At 39.3% G+C, this 16,772-nt stretch overlaps 1 protein-coding gene across 9 annotated transcripts in view; it reads right to left on the bottom strand.

Moving 5' to 3' along the window:
- The window catches only part of PIK3CB (phosphatidylinositol-4,5-bisphosphate 3-kinase catalytic subunit beta), a 191,717-nt gene that overhangs the window by 70,237 nt on the left and 104,708 nt on the right, over nt 1-16,772 (bottom strand). For 7 of the 9 annotated variants that reach the window (XM_048863851.2, XM_048863850.2, XM_048863852.2 and 4 more), the window contains 3 exons: nt 10,815-10,994; nt 8,256-8,426; nt 7,239-7,328 (listed from right to left, as the gene is read on the bottom strand). In XM_048863851.2, coding sequence (XP_048719808.1) covers nt 7,239-7,328; nt 8,256-8,426; nt 10,815-10,994 — 441 coding nt within the window. The remainder of the gene's footprint in view (nt 1-7,238; nt 7,329-8,255; nt 8,427-10,814; nt 10,995-16,772) is intronic. The other 2 variants (XM_048863853.2, XM_075132236.1) reach the window with 2 other exon arrangements.

The following is a 16,772-nucleotide window of genomic DNA, read 5'->3' as shown; positions in this document are numbered from 1 at the left end:
AAGTGATTTCCATATCCTGCCCAGGTCTATTAAAAACAGAGTATTTATTAACCTAAAAACATACACTGTACAGGAAACTAAATCAAATCTTGAAAAAAATTACTTCACTTTTGGTGTCTATTATTGCTGGTGTTCACACATAGCTTGTGTTGGCAGAATAAGTATTAAACTGAACTTGTAGTGATAAAATTATATGTATTTAGCTATGTGAAGAAAAGTGCTGACAGTATTTTATAGTTGCTTCTTTTTTGAGCTAATGAGTAAAAGGATTGACTTCAATTCTTCCCTTTAAAATATTTCCTGGAAAAGGCGTCAGGTCCAAACTACTAACCTTGTTTTCTATTTTCTACTTGAATTCAAGGTAAGCCTTTTGTTCTATACAAAGTCAACATGCTAAAGCAAAACAATTACAAAACCTGGATACAAAAAGGTAAACTCATGGTGAGGTGTTTTTCCCCTTTTTATTCTAAAAAATCGTATATATTCCCATTGAAACTGTTGCCTTGAAAACCCATTAAAAAAAGCAAAAACATGTATGTGGATTTACAATTCAGTTCTGGACAGAATTAAATGCATGGTAAGGGTAGTGATGAGTTGGATGAACTTCAAAAAGTTAGATGCTTATCCAAATTATTCAGGTCTGTAAAACTGTGAAGGAAATCTTAATGCCTCCCTGGTGAGATTTCTGACAATTCCTTATTTCTGGTCCAGAAAGAAATACCACAGATAAAATGAGTCTGCTCTACAGGCTATCATTGTTGTGGTAGAGGCTCATGATTAAGTCCCTGTTCCTCTGTGTATGTCTACACAGCAAAGAAAAACCTGTATCTGGCCTGGGCCAGCTGACTTAGGCTTGCGGGCCTCAGGTCGTGGGGCTCTCTCATTGCTGAGTAGACTTTTGGCTTGATCTTCAAGGTGCTCAGTAGTTTGGGCTTGTGTACCTAAAGCTCTGAGAGGAGAACCATGGTCAACAACTCAGCTACTCAGCCACTATGGAACTTTATATTATAAGGGCACAGCTCATCTCTGCAGGAGACTGCTTTCTCAGGGGCTGGCTGGAGATTGTAGAGTGAACTCCCACATGAATTAAGGACCTTTACAACCCACATCACCTTCTGTTCCAATGCAAGCCCTCAATCTCACTTTCTCAACACACAGGAATGTGTACATTAAAAAACAAAACAAAAAAACCTCAAACAAAACCTTACCAAAAACAAAATCCTGCACAACACACACAATTTTCCCTCTAGGGAGAAAGGGAACAAACCACGTGACTGATGATAGTGCACTATTGGAAAGCATTCAGATTCTACAGTGATAGGAGTTATATAAGAATCTATAGATCAGAGTGGGGTTGTGAAACTCGTGTCAAAATCTCAGTGCAAATATGGCCTAATCTAATTAAAGAACTGGAACTTCCAAGAGAAAACTGATATTTTAAAACTGTGGAAAAATTTTGTATTACTTATCCAACATGGTTGACACCAAACAGAGGTTAGAGCCTAGAAGAGGAAGATGATACTGACATTTGGTCAAAAGAAACTACACCTATGTGTCTTCTATATCTTCAATTTAAATGCTAGAAAATAAGGAATTGTACCCCAATTCTGTATTTGTGGAAGAGTCTGTCACAATTTGTTATATCAAAGTTGTGAAAAAAAACAAATAATCCAAAATTACAGAAGTCAGGCTCTTTTCTATTTTTAAAATATAGTCTTCTGTTCAGCCTGCTTGCCATGAGTCAAATGTATTTGTAGCATGTGCAGAATCATTTAATCTAAACTTCGTAGTAAAGTAGGCCATGAAAAAGCAGGGTAATAAAACACTGTGCATGCATGCATGAATCAGCAACAGCTGAGCTACCGGAACAGCAACACTAGCGAACTCCTCCTCCTCGTCCACGTGTGATAAGAGGATCACTATGGAATTATCAGAAAGTTCAGGGTGCATTCCATTGTAACAAAAGATCAAATTTCAAGATAAGAGTATATTTCAGTCATTCCTTAAAAGCAAAGAACCAGGAACATGGACCTATTTCAAGGCAACTTAAAAGCTGCTGTCATAGTATGTGTGTTCATGCCAAAATGAAGAAATGCCAGAAATTTCAAGAGATCCTTACCTCTGAAGGTTCCCAGTCCAAGCCCCAAAGGTTCAGACAAGCATAGAAGCTTTCAGAATTTTATTAGCACCATATCATCAAATCTTTTGAGATTTACTAATGACTCATTTTAAGAATGAAGAGATGAGAAACTGGTTTTGCTTAAAGCTCCATAATTAAAATGTAGAAAGTTGTTTTCTGAAGTTTTCAGCCAATTATGAGTCTATGATACTTTATGAGGCACTGTGGTGTGTATCTAAGTACTCCAGAGTACATGAATGAAACTAAAATAAGATTGAGAAGTTGGACAATGAGTAGTCGTGAATTAGTTTTTAACAGAAACTCTCTTATATTTAGCTCTAAAAAAAATAAATCTATATTTAAATCTAAAAATGGAAGAAGATCCAGAGACTGCATGATGTTGACAAGGGAATTTACTATTGATATTCATTGTATATGCAAGGTGCTCAGATACTTAAGGCAGCTTACATTAACCTAACTCTATAATGTAGACCAGGCCTCAGTCTGACTATTCTTTATTATCAGCCAAACAAATTAGGAAAATTCATGCTGTTCTATTTCAGAGGCAAAGAGTTTGTAAGGTCTTTATGTAAATTGTGTGGGACTGTGCAATAAATTCCCATGTGTTAACAACTTGTGGTCTGTGATGTAGCCATCTACATTTTTACCGGAAGTGCTGTTGCAATTTTTGCTATGTTCAGCATGTTTAGAAAATTAAAAACAGGATAGATTACACAGCAGCATGTGATCTAGACCCTTAGCCCTCGTCTACACTAGGACTTTAGGTTGAATTTAGCAGCGTTAAATCAATGTAAACCTGCACCCGTCCACACGATGAAGCCCTTTATTTCGACTTAAAGGGCTCTTAAAATCGATTTCCTTACTCCACCCCTGACAAGTGGATTAGCGCTTAAATTGGCCTTGCCGGCTCGAATTTGGGGTACTGTGGACACAATTCGACGGTATTGGCCTCCGGGAGCTATCCCAGAGTGCTCCATTGTGACCGCTCTGGACAGCACTCTCAACTCAGATGCACTGGCCAGGTAGACAGGAAAAGAACCGCGAACTTTTAAATCTCATTTCCTGTTTGGCCAGCGTGGCAAGCTGCAGGTGACCATGCAGAGCTCATCAGCACAGGTGACCATGATGGAGTCCCAGAATCGCAAAAGAGCTCCAGCATGGACCGAACGGGAGGTATGGGATCTGATCGCTGTTTGGGGAGAGGAATCCGTGCTATCAGAACTCTGTTCCAGTTTTCGAAATGCCAAAACCTTTGTCAAAATCTCCCAGGGCATGAAGGACAGAGGCCATAACAGGGACCCGAAGCAGTGCCACGTGAAACTTAAGGAGCTGAGGCAAGCCTACCAGAAAACCAGAGAGGCGAACGGCCGCTCCGGGTCAGAGCCCCAAACATGCCGTTTCTATGATGAGCTGCATGCCATTTTAGGGGGTTCAGCCACCACTACCCCAGCTGTGTTGTTTGACTCCTTCAATGGAGATGGAGGCAACATGGAAGCAGGTTTTGGGGACGAAGAAGAAGAAGATGAGGAGGAGGAGGCTGTAGATAGCTCACAGCAAGCAAGCAGAGAAACCGGTTTTCCTGACAGCCAGGAACTGTTTCTCACCCTGGACCTGGAGCCAGTACCCCCTGAACCCACCCAAGGCTGCTTCCTGGACCCAGCAGGCAGAGAAGGGACCTCCGGTGAGTGTACCTTTTAAAATACTATACATGGTTTAAAAGCAAGCATGTGAAAGGATTACTTTGCCCTGGCATTCGCGGCTCTCCTGGATGTACTCCCAAAGCCTTTGCAAAAGGTTTCTGGGGAGGGCAGCCTTATTGCGTCCTTCATGGTAGGACACTTTACCACTCCAGGCCAGTAACACATACTCGGGAATCATTGTACAACAAAGCATTGCAGTGTATGTTTGCTGGCGTTCAAACAACATCCGTTCTTTATCTCTCTGTGTTATCCTCTGGAGAGTGAGATATAATTCATGGTCACCTGGTTGAAATAGAGTGCTTTTCTTCAGGGGACACTCAGAGGAGCCCGTTCCTGCTGGGCTTTTTGCCTGTGGCTAAACAGAAATGTTCCCCGCTGTTAGCCACAGGGAGGGTTGAGGGGGTAGCCACGCGGTGGGGGGAGGCAAAATGCAACCTTGTAACGAAAGCACATGTGCTATGTATGTAATGTTAACAGCAAGGATTACCCTGAAAGAGTGTAGCCACTGTTTTATAAAATGTGTCTTTTTAAATACCACTGTCCCTTTTTTTTTCTCCACCAGCTGCATGTGTTTCCATGATCACAGGATCTTCTCCTTCCCAGAGGCTAGTGAAGATTAGAAAGAAAAAAAAACGCACTCGCAATGAAATGTTCTCCGAGCTCATGCTGTCCTCCCGCACTGACAAGAGCACAGACGAATGCGTGGAGGCAAATAATGTCAGAGTGCAGGAAAGCACAAAATGACCGGGAGGAGAGGTGGCGGGCTGAAGAGAGTAAGTGGCGGCAGCGTGATGAGAGGAGGCAGGATTCAATGCTGAGGCTGCTGGAGGACCAAACCAGTCTGTGCTCCAGCTGCCTTTGCTGCAGCTCAACCATACACTGGAGCATGGTTGAGCTGCAGCAAAGGCAGCTGGAGCACAGACTACCACTATAGCCCCTGTGTAACCGACCGCCCTCCTCCCCAAGTTCCATAGCCTCCACACCCAGACACCCAAGAACGCGGTGGGGGGGCCACCGGCCAACCAGCCACTCCGCCACAGAGGATTGCCCAAAAAAAAGAAGGCTGGCATTCAATAAATTTTAAAGTTGTAAACTTTCAAAGTGCTGTGTGGAATTTTCCTTCCCTCCTCCACCACCCCTCCTGGGCTACCTTGGAAGTCATCCCCCTATTTGTGTGATGAATGAATAAAGAATGCATGACTGTGAAGCAACAATGACTTTACTACCTGTGCAAGTGGTGATCGAAGGGAGGAGGGGAGGGTGGTTAGCTTACAGGGAAGTAGAGTGAACCAAGGGGCAGGGGGTTTCATCAAGGAGAAACAAACAGAACTTTCACACCGTAGCCTGGCCAGTCATGAAACTGGTTTTCAAAGCTTCTCTGATGCGTATCGCGCCCTCCTGTGCTCTTCTAACCGCCCTGGTGTCTGGCTGCGCGTAACCAGCAGCCAGGCGATTTGCCTCAACCTCCCACCCTGCCATAAACGTCTCCCCCTTACTCTCACAGATATTGTGGAGCACGCAGCAAGCAGTAATAACAGTGGGAATACTGGTTTCGCTGAGGTCTAAGCGAGTCAGTAAACTGCACCAGCGCACCTTTAAACGTCCAAATGCACATTCTACCACCATTCTGCACTTGCTCAGCCTGTAGTTGAACAGCTCCTGACTACTGTCCAGGCTGCCTGTGTACGGCTTCATGAGCCATGGCATTAAGGGGTAGGCTGAGTCCCCAAGGATACATATAGGCATTTCAACATCCCCAACAGTTATTTTCTGGTCTGGGAATAAAGTCCCTTCCAGCTTTTGAAACAGACCAGAGCTCCTGAAGATGCGAGCGTCATGTACCTTTCCCGGCCATCCCACGTTGATGTTGGTGAAACGTCCCTTGTGATCCACCAGAGCTTGCAGCACTATCGAAAAGTACCCCTTGCGGTTTATGTACTCGGCGGCTTGGTGCTCCGGTGCCAAGATAAGGATATGGGTTCCGTCTATGGCCCCACCACAGTTAGGGAATCCCATTGCAGCAAAGCCATCCACTATGACCTGCACATTTCCCAGAGTCACTACCCTTGATATCAGCAGATCTTTGATTGCGTGGGCTACTTGCATCACAGCAGCCCCCACAGTAGATTTGCCCACTCCAAATTGATTCCCAACTGACCGGTAGCTGTCTGGCGTTGCAAGCTTCCACAGGGCTATCGCCACTCGCTTCTCAACTGTGAGGGCTGCTCTCATCTTGGTATTCATGCGCTTCAGGGCAGGGGAAAGCAAGTCACAAAGTTCCATGAAAGTGCCCTTACGCATACGAAAGTTTCGCAGCCACTGGGAATCGTCCCAGACCTGCAACACTATGCGGTCCCACCAGTCTGTGCTTGTTTCCCGAGCCCAGAATCGGCGTTCCACAACATGAACCTGCCCCATTAGCACCATGATGCATGCATTGGCAGGGCCCATGCTTTCAGAGAAATCTGTGTCCATGTCCTGATCACTCACGGGACCGCGCTGATGTCGCCTCCTTGCCCGGTATCGCTTTGCCAGGTTCCGGTGCTGCATATACTGCTGGATAATGCGTGTGGTGTTTAATGTGCTCCTAATTGCCAAAGTGATCTGAGCGGCCTCCATGCTTGCCTTGGTATGGCATCCGCACAGAAAAAAGGCGCGGAACGATTGTCTGCCGTTGCTCTGACGGAGGGAGGGAGGGAACAGGGGCCTGACGATATGTACCCAGAACCACCCGCGACAATGTTTTAGCTCCATCAGGCATTGGGATCTCAACCCAGAATTCCAATGGGCAGCGGAGACTGCGGGAACTGTGGGATAGCTATCCACAGTGCAACGCTCCGGAAGTCGACTCTAGCCTCGGTACTGTGGAAGCACTCTGCCGAGTTAATGCACTTAATGCACTTAGAGCATTTTCTGTGGGGACACACACACTCGAATATATAAAACCGATTTCTAAAAAACCGACTTCTGTAAATTCGACCTTTTTCCGTAGTGTAGACATACCCTTAGCCTTATATAAGATAAAGTTTAATCAGAGCTACATAGAACACTATATATCTAGTGTCGAATCAGAATGCATTCATATTTAATCTGTGCTCGTGTATAAGGCATACATGTCTATATCAAAATAGCTTGATCTGCATGCATACCTTTTGTGCCAAGATCACACCAAACATTAGAAAAACATTTGCTGAAAATCAGGGACAAACTAGACAAGGCACTAAAGCATGCGTCTTATTGTAGGCAGGTGCATAGTGCAACTGGGACTATTCATGTGCATATTGCTTAAGGCCCTTGCTGAACTGGAGCCTTTATTAGCTGACATTCAGTAAACACTTTGCAAATTAAAATGATCAGTCAGAAGAACATCTCCTGATGCTAGGCTCTACATTACTTACTTTGGCAGTTTCTTCTGTGTTCAATTTATTACCCTTTAACAGCATAATCTTGAAAGGGTTGCTAATATCCCACACACTCTGGGTCAGCTGCTGCAAGGAAAACAGAAAGGTGGAAGTCTTTTTTTAAATGCAATTTAGTGATCTAGTATTTTATATATTAAATATTTTTCCAATATTCATGGATAAAGCTAAAAATGCATGATTAAATATTAAAACTAATTGTTTTTTTAAGAATTGAATGAAGAAAAATTCAGCTATCATAGCCACAAGACCATTTCAGATGCCCTGAGGGAGCAGGAAAGAAAATAACCCACGTAAACCACATCTTGGGACTAAAATATGCCTGCTGTGATGGTTGACAAATCAGAATAAGTGTTTCCTCATGTAAGTTTCAAACCTATTCATCTCGCATACATACAAGCCGTTTAAAAACAAAACTTTGCAATAACTACTGTATCACTGAACAAAGTCTCTCCTTGTTCCCAGGATTCACACTTATAGAAATTGCAATCACATTCTGAGGGTAGCAGTTTAATTAACAGACTGATGGATTTTTTAAAAATTTTAATTGTCAGACATGATATTAAGAATTCGTAAAAATATTTCAGAGTTTATTGAAGTGGCAGCACTGTGTAGCAAATCTGGGTTAAGAAGCAGACACAAGGCTGCAGCTGATGGAAGGTAGGCATGCAGATGAAGCTGGGGAATCATTCGTTCCCTCATGTAACTTCTCCACTGTTTAGTTACAGGTAACCACCTGCTCCTCTGGCTTGTAGTAAAAAGTGTTGTCAGTATTAGTGGAAAAGGGGCTTAAATTTGGAAGAGGTTAAAAGAATCAAAATGGAAAGGACAGGGTAAAGACACCAAGACCTCTTATCCTTGATGTAACATCTTGAGCAACAATAGGAAACTCTTGGGAAAGAGGTATGAGAGGAAAAACATACATGAAGGAAAAAAAGTCATCAGTGGTGTGTCTTACGTTACTTTTGTTAGTAAATGTTCTCCATATCAACTTACAGTAACTGTTCGTGTTTTTTTTGGTGGCAGAGGAAGAGGAAGGTTGGATGATTTTTGGTTTATGGCAGCTTCTATGGCAATCATTTCCTGTTCACACATTTTCTTTATGCTACAACACTCAACCAGTGTCAGGTGAGGAAGAGTCCTGTTCATCACACACTTACGGATATACTGAAGCCAGACAGAAAATAGTTGTTACAAGCTGATAATAATTCCATTCTTGTTGTTTAAAACCATTTTAGCTCATGCTAAATTTGACTCATGAACTTCAGATAATTAAGAAAATTAAATTAAGATGATTTTAGGAAAGCTTTTGACATAGCCCCACATGACATTCCCATAAACAAACTAGGGAAATGTGGTCTAGATGAAATTACTTTAAGGTGGATGCACAGCTTGTTGAAAAAATATTCTCAAAGAGTAGTTATCAGTGGTTTTTGGCCAAATAGAGAACATATTTACTGGGGTCCAGCTTAGATTTGTCCTTGGTCTGTTCAATATTTTATTAATAACTTAGATAATAGCACAGAGTATGCTTATATAATTTGTGGATGACACCAAGCAGGGAGGCTTTGCAAGCACTTTGGAGGACAGGATTAGAATTCAAAAGGCCCTTAATAAACTGGAGAGTTGGTCTGAAATCAACAAGATTAAATTCAATACAACTCCACAGCACTTCACTTAGGAAGGAAAAAATCAAGTGCACAAATACAAAATGGGGAATAACTGGAATACTGCTGAAAAGGATCTGGGTTACAGTGGATCACAAATTGATTATGAGCCATCATGTTGATGCAGTTTCAAAAAATTCTGGGGTGTATTAACAGGAATGTCATATGTAAGGCACAGGAGGTTTTTGTTCTGCACTATTTGGCACTGCTGAGGCATCAGCTGGAGTCCTGTGTGCAGTTGTGGGCACTACACTTTAAGAAAGATGTGGACAAATTGGAGAGCCCAGAGAAGAGCAACAAAAATACTAAAAGATTTTGAAAACAGGATCTATGAGAAAAGGTTACAAAAACTGCATATTTTTAGTCTTCAGAAAAGATGACTGAGTCCAGGCCTGATATGTATGTTAAGGGCTGTTATAAAGAGGATGGTGATCTATTGGCCTCCATGTCCACTGAAGGTAGATTAAAGTATTCGGCTTAATCTGCAGCAAGGAAGATTTAGATATTAGAAAAAGTTTTCTACCTCTCAAACGCAAGGAGGCAACACACTGGTACACGTGGACAACACCAGATAATAGTGGATGAAATGAGAAGTGGAAAATATGGCCAAGGACAGAGAGTTTAACCATTAAGGTGAGTGCCAAGGAATCATTAATGTCCACACAGGGCAGGCAGAACTTTGTTTTTTAAGGTGTCATCCAAAAGAACTACACCCAATAAATGACATGATAGCCAAGAATTGACCATGTCACACCACCTCAGGATGATTTTCAGGGTGCCTGTTTCATACTGGAAATTCAAGTCCCCTAAGCTAAGCCTCTATATGCTTAACCACCATATATTTCTATCTTGATTTTTACACACAAATGCAGTATTTTATTATTACAGGAGGAACTAACTCATATACTAATGCATGAACATGCCTCGTCTGAACAAGATGTTCCAGAAGTCAGAGAAGACACAGATGGAGTCGCGTGCCCATGCAATTAATAAAATGTTATACTTTCTCTCCCGATAAACCTGACACCTCTGTGATTTCTAAATACTATGTGGTGTCACAAGCTATGTCAAAACCAAATTTGGAGCAATTATCTCCTCAAATTTATTCCATTTGGAAGGAAACTTCATAGGAAAAGGGTATTAGTTTAAGCACCAATGTGAAACTTATCACATTACCATGACAGTCACAGAGAATGCACCTGAACTTTAAGTAATGAGCCAGCAGCAGTGCAGATACACTATTGTTTTACAGGAAGAAAAAGCCTTTGGCATGAATTATTATTATAAATTTGAGAGGTATTGTCACCTGACAAACAAAATAACCATCCAAATAAAACAGATTTTATAATTATATATATTAAAAATAATGGGCCAGATTCTCAACGGATGTAAACTTGCATAGTTCCATTGAAGTCAGTGGAGCTTTACTGATTAACACCAGCTGAAAATTTGGCTCATTATGTCTACAATTTAAAGTTGAGACAAACTGACAAAAAAATGTCTAAGCTCATGACAACACTTCAATCTGAACTAGTGTGATTATGGAGGGAAAAGAAAAAAAAAGCAGTCAGCCTTATTTTTAATATTCTAATGTTGTCCTTATTTTCTGAATCATGATATAATACTAAATTGGTTCTAATAAGCATGATAAAATAGCTTTATGTGGGAAATACATTCTACTTCTCAACATGCTAATCCTTGTGAAATTTTCTTTGAAACAATTTATTTCTGTGGTCAACAACACTTCTAAAATAAATAATCCAGCTGTTCCGAAAAAGTTAAATTCCTCAACCAGAAGTTACTCCAGCATAATTGTGAATTAATTTTCCTTGTTTCCAGGCAAAACCCACTTTTGTCTTAAATTTAGAATTCAAAAAAATTTCAATACCTGGAACTGAATTAATGGGCGGTCACCAAAAATATATTCCAGTCTTCCACTAATTTGCAACACATAGTCATAAGGATCAACTTCGTCTTCCTTTCCATGGATAGTCAAACGTTTTCGGATTGCCAATTCATTCAGCTTAACAGGATTTATGTTAGGAGATACTTGAAAACTAAATACATCCTAACAACATAAAAAAGAGAGACTATTTAAAACAACTTTTCATAGAAATGCATTAAAAGGAAAAATATATAAATATATACCATGCTGTACATACAAGTGAGAGTTTTCAGAAGCACCTAAGTGAATTAGGAGCCTAAATCACTTTGGTGCTTTTGAAAATTTTGCTCAATATATTTCAAGTGGAGTGCATATTAATTGTATTGATAAATGTTGCGAAAGTATCTGTCATAGTTGGATTCATAACCTGATACAAAGCTTGTGTATAAGTTTTATTATTACTATTTTAAGTTCTTTTATTTGTGTGAATATATTCTCTCAAGGAAAGGTTACTTCAGATATACAGATAACCTCATTTTGGCCTGTATCTAGATTTCATATTTGCACTCTCAAGAAAAATGAAAAAAATTATGAAAATCTATTTTTAATATTATAATTAAAGGCACCTATGGTTAATCTGTATAAAACTATTGCAAGTGAAACAGTAACCCTCCTAGAAGCTATGAGATGGTTATCTCCTAATCCTGGCTGTGATCAAGACACTTTTTAAGAGCACGAAATCTTAAGTAGAAATATTAGTCTACCAAAACTGAATACACAATCAACACTTTAGTGTTTTCTATTTATGATTTTTATTTTTAAATTTTACCACAAAGGGATCAATAATATGAGAACACAGTGTTTCTGGGAGCCCTTGACTTGCAGCCAAGCTCAAATAAGGAAAATATAAAATAAAGTCTATATTTGTAATCATATCTATCTGTTTTAAGCTTGGTGAGTTTGAATGCTTTAAATCATAAATATAGACTGTAAATAACTACTGGTTATTATTATTTGTCATGCAGCAGTGCCTAGTGGGTTCAACCAGGTCAAGACAAATAGCAAGTGACAGACCCTGCCCAAAAAAGATTATAATCTAAAACCCAATCCTGCACGTTCTGAATGGAACTGGTCACAGTGAACAAAGTTAAGCATGTACATAAATCTTTGCAGAATTGGGACCCAAGGACTCAAACTTGCAAATGCCTCTGCATGAGCCCAGGAGTCTACCCATGAAGTCAGTTTCAGGATTATGGCCTAAATACAAGATGCAACAAGTGGGCAAAACAGATGCAATCTAACAGAGAAATTTATCAAATTGTCCTGTTAAGTAAAATCTTGCATAAAAAAAAAAAAAGGGCAGGCAATTAAAAAATTAGGCTATGCTACCAGAATTATATTTCAAAAAAAGATATTTGATTTTTGGGGTGGGGGGGTTACCAGATACTTGATGCGATTATGTACAGAATTACGGAAGAACCTGAATTTTCAGTGAAACATTTTATATTGATTTCAGAGATTATCTGCATATTCCCCATGCTGCTCTAAAGTTATATAGTTACTGTACCTAAATTAATTTCTTTGAGACTACCACAGATACAAGTTATGGTGAAATTAAAAAATCTCAAAAAGGAGAAATATATTTCTTCCATAGAAACCTTCCCTCTCTTCCTTCTCAGCATATGTTATATACACAAGTTGATTTGTAACAACTCACACAGAGTTTTCATTTAAAGAATACTCTAGAAATATGTAATCATTCTAAAAGTAATTTACAAATGTAGTGTGGTCTAGCTTGCATTATTTTGTCTTGTGTCTTATTTATATATAGACTTCTTGGTAAAAAGCCAAGCCTCTCAAATGGAAACTTATAACCATAATAAACTAAGTCAAAATCAATTCAACATTTTCTCACTTTCAAAATGGTATGGTCCACATCAGCCTCCCTTCCTACAGCTGTTGCCAGACCCCAGCGGCCTCTTTTGTCTCCTCACCCACACCATAACTAATGTGAGAGAGCCAGGGAGTGAAGCAGTCTCTCCCCACAATTGCTGATGCTGTACTACAGGCTCTTATTTGGGGCGGAGGGGGTTATCTTTACATGTATTTAAATGTGAGAGAGAGGTGGTTTCTCTCTAGATCAAGGAGCCAGTTTGATTAATATCATAGTTTGTTGATGTATTCTAGGCAGCTAATCTTGGGGATTATTAGATAATTATTTTGGGGATAACCCTTTTTGTAATTCCTCAGTTTGCTCTCTCTGGTTGAAAGGAGATGCCATTCTCCTTTATTTTTTTAATTCTCTTCTGATTATTGCTTTTATAAAACTAACAAACCACAAACAGAAACATCCAGATAGCGCGAATGTAACAAAATAGGACTTGGACTATTAATGGCTATTGGAACCAACTGGCATCAGAAATGGACTGGGAAGCAATGGAGGGACCACAAGACAGATTTGATGTGTTCACAGCAGACTAAGCCATGGAGAAGGCAGGCAGCCACATTCTGCACTATCTACAATTTTCACCGTGGTTTTGTATCTGCTTCAGATTCAAAGAATTACAGTAAATTAGTCTGGAAGTGACAAATACATGAGCCTCTGGAGCCAGGCCCTTGTTGGAAGGTACGAGAGAAATTTCCTATTAAGCTGGACATGTAAGAAGGTTGTTAGTGTTGTATTGTCACTCATTATCCAGCCTCAACTATGTAATCAGGCTCATTCTTTTTCACCAGATCAGCAAAGTTCTTCTTTACTATTTCCAATCAATAACTTTTCAATCAGAGATTTTATTAGTATCAAGTTTAAAATTGGAACAGTTGATTTAAGAGTATGAATAGTTAAGAACTGGGTCAGAATTTGCACCACATGTACTCAATGGTTTTGAGAACTCTCTTTTAAAATCAGACATCCTGATTCATTCTAGTGCCGTAAAAACAAAGGGAGCCAGACTCTAAGAAGTCATTCCTCCAGAGAACATTTGGGTACAATTGGGAAACAAATTCTTTCAAATGCCTGGGGATTCAAATCTCAGACAATCTACAATTTAAATGTCATTACTTCAACAAAAAGATCTGGAGTGCTGGAGGAAGTATGCAATTTCTTGGCTGGGAAGAACAGTCACAATCAAAATGAATATTTTTTTGCCATTGTTATCTTTCTTGTTTCAAAATCGTTCTCGTGATCATCCCAGATAAAACCCTACAGGAACACAGAGGAGGTTGTTAGAATTAATATGGAATAAGAAAAGACTACAAGTGAGTGCAGATACTTTGTTCATAACTACTCAAACAGAATGGGGACTAGCTAATCCAAATATTCTATAGTATTATTAAAACAAATCAAAGGGGTAGTGGATTGGGAGAGCGCTAACCCGGCCAAACACTGGGTTATAGAACAATTGTGGCAATGTAAACACTGCTAGGCTACCATGGATTAATAAAATATCATGCTCTCTAGAAATTTATAGGTTTCAGAGCAGCAGCTGCGTTAGTCTGTATCCGCAAAAAGAAAAGGAGTACTTGTGGCACCTTAGAGACTAACAAATTTATTTGAGCATAAGCTTTCATGAGCTGCAGCTCACTTCATCGGATGCAGGCAGTGGAAAATACAGTGGAAAGATTTTATATACACAGAGAACATGAAACAATGGGTGTTACCATACACACTGTAACAAGAGTGATCAGGTAAGGTGAGCTATTACCAGCGGGGGGAAACCTTTTGTAGCGATAATCAAGGTAGGCCATTTCCAGCTTTTGACAAGAATGTTTGAGGAACAGTAGGGGGGGAAATAAACATGGGGAAATAGTTTTACTTTGTGTACCCCCCGCTGGAATAGCTCACCTTACCTGATCACTCTTGTTACAGTGTGTATGGTAACACCCATTGTTTCATGTTCTCTGTGTACATAAAATCTCCCTACTGTATTTTCCACTGCATGCATCCGATGAAGTGAGCTGTAGCTCACGAAAGCTTATGCTCAAATAAATTGGTTAGTCTCTAAGGTGCCACAAGTACTCCTTTTCTTTTTGTAGAAATTTATACACATCCTTTAGCAAAGGCTGCTCTATGGGTTTGGGACAGAACTAGAGATAAGTGCTTTCCCCTTACCAATGACACCCATTTCAAAAAATCCAGATCTTAACTTAATCACAAACCAAAGAACTTTAAAGATTGAGAGAGATGGAATACAAATAGTTGGTCAACTATTCAGTAAAGAAACTTTTGTAACTTGTTTAGAACTCAAAACTAGCTTTAACTTGCCCACTTGCCCTGCGGATGAATACTTTCAAAGTTAGGCATTATGTTTCTCAGCTTTCTAGAAAAACTTTTATACAGAAAGCTAACTTTAATACAAGTAATAGTATCAACCATGATTGAGAAACAAAATTTTTAAACTAATTTATAATCAATCTTGGCAGACAAATTTCCTAACCAAACAAAAAATCCACATATGAAAGGACCAGGATAGACAAATTACCCCAGAGGAATAGAATTTGATCTAGAAAAAAGGACCAGTGACCTCAATCTGTAGCACAATAGAAGAAAATGTCTTTAGGGTACTGTTTCAGTGGTTCCTCACACCAGTCTTGTTAAAAAAATATAGAGAGATTGAATGGGGATAAGTGTTGGAGAAATTTTCTAAAAAAGGACACTTTGTGCATATATGGTAGATATGTCCTGTCATGAGAGAGTATTGAGATGCAATCTGTAATCAAATACCACAAGTTGATGGATATTTATTACTCAACCCCCATGGACTTCCTAGCAGAAACGGTAGGCAAAAAGAAGAATTAATCTCTTATCTTCTGGTAGCTGCTTGGACACTCATAGCATGTCACCGGAAAAGGAAAAATATTCCAACAGCAGAGGTATGGTTCAGAAAAATATAGGAGGTTGTGGTTATGGAAAAGTTAACTACCAATTACGTACCTAGCAAAATAGACAGAGGACAAATAGATACTTAGATAATGGGGTACCTTGTATTCACTACTCAAAGTACATTCACCTACAAAAAATTAGCACATCTGCCCAGGGTTTTTTTTTTTTAATATTAATATTTGATATACAAGCCTGGTCTGTTAACTGTATAATCAGAGATTTTATTAAATTTTAGAAAATCAGTAGAAATGACGTAATATAGGTGATGTAATTATCCTCATTCTGTAAAAAGGTAACACCCTGTTAAATAGGCAGATTATTCCTGTATGTTTCTTTAAATGATAACTCACTGTTATAATTATTCTCATTTTGTTTCTAATATTTAAATGGCAAGATTTGTTAACCTGTTACTATTTATTAAATAAAAATAGTATTAAAAAAAGCAAAGGGAGAACAGTGGGAAGCATGAGAAAAGACCTCTTTGTGCTGGACCCCTAAAAGTAACTCTTCATGCTTGTGAAAGCAATAATCCAAACACAATTAAAATAAAACTGGCTTGAAACTAATGCTTTTCCCCCCTACTGGACAGGAAGGGCAATTTTCTGGGTTGTCAGCTGAACTACACTTAAGTTCCAACATTAACTATTTTTCAAATAAAGTTTTTTGTTTGTGCATGAGCACTGTTATTTACAAGTCAAATAAAGAGAAATCTAGTGAGCCTGTGTGCCTTATGCATTTCTGAGGGTAGTTATACACTGTAATCCACAACTTGATTGCTACTAATTTAAGCTCAAAGATGTTCAACAGTCAATCACAGCACAAAAATATGAGAAAAAGTATTCCAGGACCTGCCAGTTTACTAGTCTGTTTTTTAGTATTCTTAGTGTTTCCTTGGCCTAAAATCAATCATTAGCAAAGTATTGAAATAAGAATTGGCCAGAGAAGTTCTGCCAACAATGAACTATATTTTATACTTTGATTAAACATGAAAGAATACAAAGAATCATGAAGATGCAGCTAAAAACGTAATCAGTGTCTATCAGACAAAAAGATAAAATATGTTTGCAGACAGATATTGT

The sequence above is a fragment of the Caretta caretta genome, chromosome 9, assembly GCF_965140235.1.
Source record: "Caretta caretta isolate rCarCar2 chromosome 9, rCarCar1.hap1, whole genome shotgun sequence".
NCBI classification, from domain to species: domain Eukaryota; kingdom Metazoa; phylum Chordata; order Testudines; family Cheloniidae; genus Caretta; species Caretta caretta.
Note: the sequence above shows the minus strand (reverse complement) of the source record. Positions and strands in the feature narration are given on the sequence as shown.